This window comes from Schistocerca nitens, chromosome 10 (genome assembly GCF_023898315.1).
Source record: "Schistocerca nitens isolate TAMUIC-IGC-003100 chromosome 10, iqSchNite1.1, whole genome shotgun sequence".
Taxonomy (NCBI): Eukaryota; Metazoa; Arthropoda; class Insecta; order Orthoptera; family Acrididae; genus Schistocerca; species Schistocerca nitens.
In genome coordinates, this window is record NC_064623.1 from 77,040,034 (window position 1) to 77,044,404 (window position 4,371).

Consider the following 4,371-nt stretch of genomic DNA (forward strand, 5'->3'; position numbering starts at 1 on the left):
GCAAGGAGGATGATAGTCTGCAGTTTTATGTCTCGGCACTATAATCGATGCGACATCAGCTGAAACTTGTAGGCCGCCAAGTGAGGATCATGACTGAGACTGATGTGATTCTTCAACTTCTCCCGGCGTACTACTTGCTCGAACAGTCCACGGGTGTACTGCCGGTCCGCAGTGTCCACTGGGCACAATATTTGAGCGATCAGACATGTCGCCATCGTCAGGTGCGCTGACGAACTGAGCTCCTGAGGGCGGGCGGCCAGAGATCAGAGGCACAAGACTGAGGGATTGTAGTACCCTCTGCGGTTGGCGAAGTTCTAGCGTGACAAAGACGCTTCTCCTTCTTACTTGAATGCTGGAATAGAATGTCATGGCATTTGAGTTTTTTGCTTGACTTTTCGTGCGGTTTTTTTTTTAATAAAAGAAAGATTAAAGGATAGTCAGAGGGACAGTAAGAGACGCTGAAAACGAACGGCCTAAATGGCTGGCCGGTAGGCTCGGATGACGCACGTCGAGTTGTGATGATGCTCTCTCGCTGCTTGCTACCTAAGTTCTAGGGGTGAGAGTTTGACAGGTAGGAAGGTACATGGCCCATCACTCCTGTTTCTGCTAGTCCTGCGAGTAATTGCCAAACGTCTGGCGTAAAGATGGGGTAGTTGTCAATTAGGGTTAACTCCTCCTTGGTCATGAAATTTAGCCACTTGCGCTGATACTTGCTAAAGCGGTGGGGGCGCTGGGGGAGGGAAGGCGGACTAGCACGGTTGCTCGAATGGGTATGACCCGTCCTGTAGCGACGCCGCTATGTTCTTGAGGAATGGCTGCAGCTCGTGCGAATCTGGTATTTTCAGTAGCTGTGACTTCTTGGCGGTAGACTTCTCGACATGGGAGGAGTCTGTCGCTGCCATAGCACCCTTGCTTGCAGCTGCCTTGGAGTGTGACGACTGTGGCGTGGCATCGTCGGTTTCCATAGGCGCCACGTCCTGCATTGCTGCAGGGGGTGGAGCGGCGGTTGTTTGCGTGGCCGCATCGACCCCTACCGGTCGACTCACGGTGGGGGCGGCGGCGGAGGCAGGCTGCTTCTTCTTGATAGCCCGCAGCTCATCGCGCAGCTGCTGGAGCTGGCGATGCACAGCTGCGAGCTCCGCCTTCAGTGCGGCCTTTTCGGCCGCGAAGGCGGCTTGGAAGCCGGCCATAGCTTCATCGGTGGCGGCCTCAAGGCGGCGCGGCTCGCACCCCTCGCTGTAGCGGGGGGGCGGGGCGGCCGACGAGGCGCTTGACGTCGCCGCAGGGCGTGGTGCGGCGGGTAGGCGTGACTTGCGGAGGTAGCCGCAGCTACGCGAGTTGGCGGCGTGTGGTCCGCCGCAGTTCGCGCAGCAGCAGGCTACCCCACGAGGCTTCGTGCAGCTGCGGGTGTCGTGAGCCGCCGCGCACTTCAAGCACGCGACGGCGTTCTTACACCCGCGCGCAGTATGCCCCAGCCGCTGGCACTTGTAACACTGGAGCATCGTCCCATTCCTCTGCCTCCGCTTTCGCCTTGGCTGTCGTTGGCGACCGCCAGTGAACCCCATCGCTTTGATGAAGGCTTCCACTGCGGCAGCAATCTCCTTCACAGCCATAGCGTTGCGTGTGCGGTGACGAAGTACGTCGCAGCGAGTCTGACAGCGGAATGAGGGCGGGCGGCCGTCCTAAATCCCTGTCCCCCACTAGGCGTTCTCTCCGCGGTCCGCGCCCGCGGCCGCGCGTCGGCTGTCGCTGAGGGGCCGGCGTCGGTCTCTGTGGTGGCGTCGGTGTAACTGCCTCGTCCGCCCTGGTCGCTCGTTCGTTTTCTTGCTGAGCCTCTGATTTAGGACGGCCGCCCGCCCTCAGGAGCTCAGTTCGTCGGCGCACCTGACGATAGCGACATGTCTGATCGCCGAAATATTGTGCCCGCTGTACACTATGGTCCGGCAACATCCGTGGACTGTTTGAGCGTGACTGAGACTGTTCGCACGATGAAGAATGTGTAAGTGCAAGACTGTAACACATCGACCTATCGCCAAAAACATGTCAATAACTTCATTTTCTTACGCGATGAGCTGAGTCGAACAGTAAAATCAATAAAAAATGGAAATGAAAGTTCCAAATTATGTTATGTGAAAAAGTGACTCGATCAAAACGCGTTTTGCTAAGTGAACTGATTCAAAACGTATTAAGTGTAATTTAAAAATTAAAATGGTGCCTTTATCCAACGGGAAATGATTTCAGACGAGACTCGTTCTGAAACATAATCTAAATGCCTGGTTCCTACCTTGAACAATTTTGACATATTTCATTGATTAGGAAGAGAAATCTTTTCTTCGCTTCACGTAAAATTATGATCTCTCCACGTAACACGAACCTGAACGGTGTTCCTGCCAAGCTCTCCACGTTACTGTGTCGTAGAGACTCTCCACCATCTAGAAGACACCCTGCAAAATGGACTCATATTCTCTCGTGTCACCTGTCTGGCAGCCCACATCTCAAACTCTAGATCGGGAACACCCTCACGAATCAGCGATGGCCGGTGAGTAACGAAGAAGTACGGCCATTAAATCGTCCTGTAGCGGCAATGCGCGTCACCAGCGACGCCTGCACAAGGGTGCAGACTGTGACACACCAACTGCTCACCAGGAGGTGGGAGTAGGTAGAATACACTTCCTGAAACTTCCCAGACACTCGGCAGAGTGTTGTTTTAAGCAACCTGAGAGGACTGCGCTACGACAACAAGTCGCTGAATAATTTAGAATGATCCCGCTTCACTGTGTCCACTTTGCGGCAGTCTATAAAGTGGTTGCAGCAAGTGTATAACGGAGCAAGAGGCAGGACAGTGAAGGGACGTTTTGAGCACCATGACTTCTACATCTGTTTAAAACAGCTTTGTAGATTCTCGCCGTCAAAGAAGTAAGTACCAACTTGTGCAAGGAATATAGACAACTATACCAGGAAAGTCACTTCAGTAGTGCGACGAACTTTTAGTAAACATACCCCTCTTTTTCGCTGCCTCTTTTTATGACGACCTAGAGGCCTATTTTTTAAAGATTTACGTGGATACAAGCACTATCCTGGCCCTCCATCCCCCTCTCCCCAAGCTAATCCTGAATACAGCAGGACCGGCTAACCCAGCACTAGAATTCAAAAATTTATTAGAATATGAATTTCATTATAGAATATTTACAAAAACGCACTTAGTAGAATACGGTAATGAAAGGTCCTTGGTGGAATGTAAACTGTTAATTGTATGAAGATAACAGCTTATTGAATATTAGACACACACACACACACAGACAGAGAGATATTTAAGAAACTTATATTACCATTACCGCAAAGTACATAATAAACCTTTCTTTCTGTCTGAAGGACAGCAACACATTTCTTCAAAATTTTTAATCAAAATTCACCACTTCACCAGTGAAACCCATTATACGGTTAACAATCACGAGTATTACACTGAAGAACCAAAGAAACTGGTACATCTTCCTGATATCACATACGGCCCCTGCCCCCGCGATCACGCAGAAGTGCCGCAACACGACTTGGTATGTCTGAAGTAGTACTGGAAGAAACTGATACTATGATTCCTGCAGGGCTATCTATAAATCCGTAAGAGTACGAGGGGGTGATCTCTCTGAACAGCACGTTGCAAGACATCCCAGATATAATCAATAATGTTCATGTCTGGGGAGTGAATGGATGCAGGTCTTCAGACAGGATGCTTACGTTCGTTTCTCCGGTCAGAATCGTATCTAGACGTATCATGGGTCCCATATCACTCCAGCTGCACAAGCCCCACACCATTATAGAGCCTCCACCAGCTTGAACGTCCCCCTACTGACATGCAGGGTCCATGGATTCATGAGGTTGTCTCCATACTCCTACACGTCCATCCGCTCGATACAATTTGAAACGAGACTCGTCCGACCAGGCACCATGTTTCCAGTCATGAACAGTCCAACGTCGGTGTTGACGGGCCAGGCGAAGAGTAAGACTTTGTGTCGTGGAGTCATCAAGGGTACACGAGTGCGCCTTCGGTTCCGAAAGCCCACATCGATGATGTTTCGTTGAATAGTTCGCACGGTAACACTTGTTGATGGCCCCGCATTAAAATCTGCAGTAATTTGCGGAACAGTTGCACTCCTGTCACGTTGAACGATTCTCTGAAGTCGTCGTTGGTCCCGTTCTTGCAGGGTCTTTTTCCGGCTGCAGCGGCGTCAGAGACTTGATGTTTTACCGGATTCCTGAAATTCGTGGTATACTCGTGAAATGGTCGTACGGGAAAATCCCCATTTCATCGCCACCTCGGAGATGCTGTGTCGAATCGCTCGTGCGCCGACCATAACACCACTTTCAAACTCACAT

At 51.1% G+C, this 4,371-nt stretch overlaps 1 protein-coding gene across 1 annotated transcript; it reads right to left on the reverse strand.

The window, feature by feature from the left end:
- Positions 1–749: 749 nt before the first annotated feature.
- Positions 750–1,613, reverse strand: LOC126209889 (uncharacterized). The gene has a single exon (XM_049939012.1). The coding sequence runs from the start codon at positions 1,611–1,613 to the stop codon at positions 750–752; it is 864 nt and encodes a 287-aa protein (XP_049794969.1).
- Between the last annotated feature and the right edge of the window lie 2,758 nt (positions 1,614–4,371).

Excerpts from the sequence above, each read along its gene's own strand:
- LOC126209889 (XM_049939012.1), bottom strand. The coding sequence starts at position 1,613 with ATGGCTGTGAAGGAGATTGCTGCCGCAGTGGAAGCCTTCATCAAAGCG.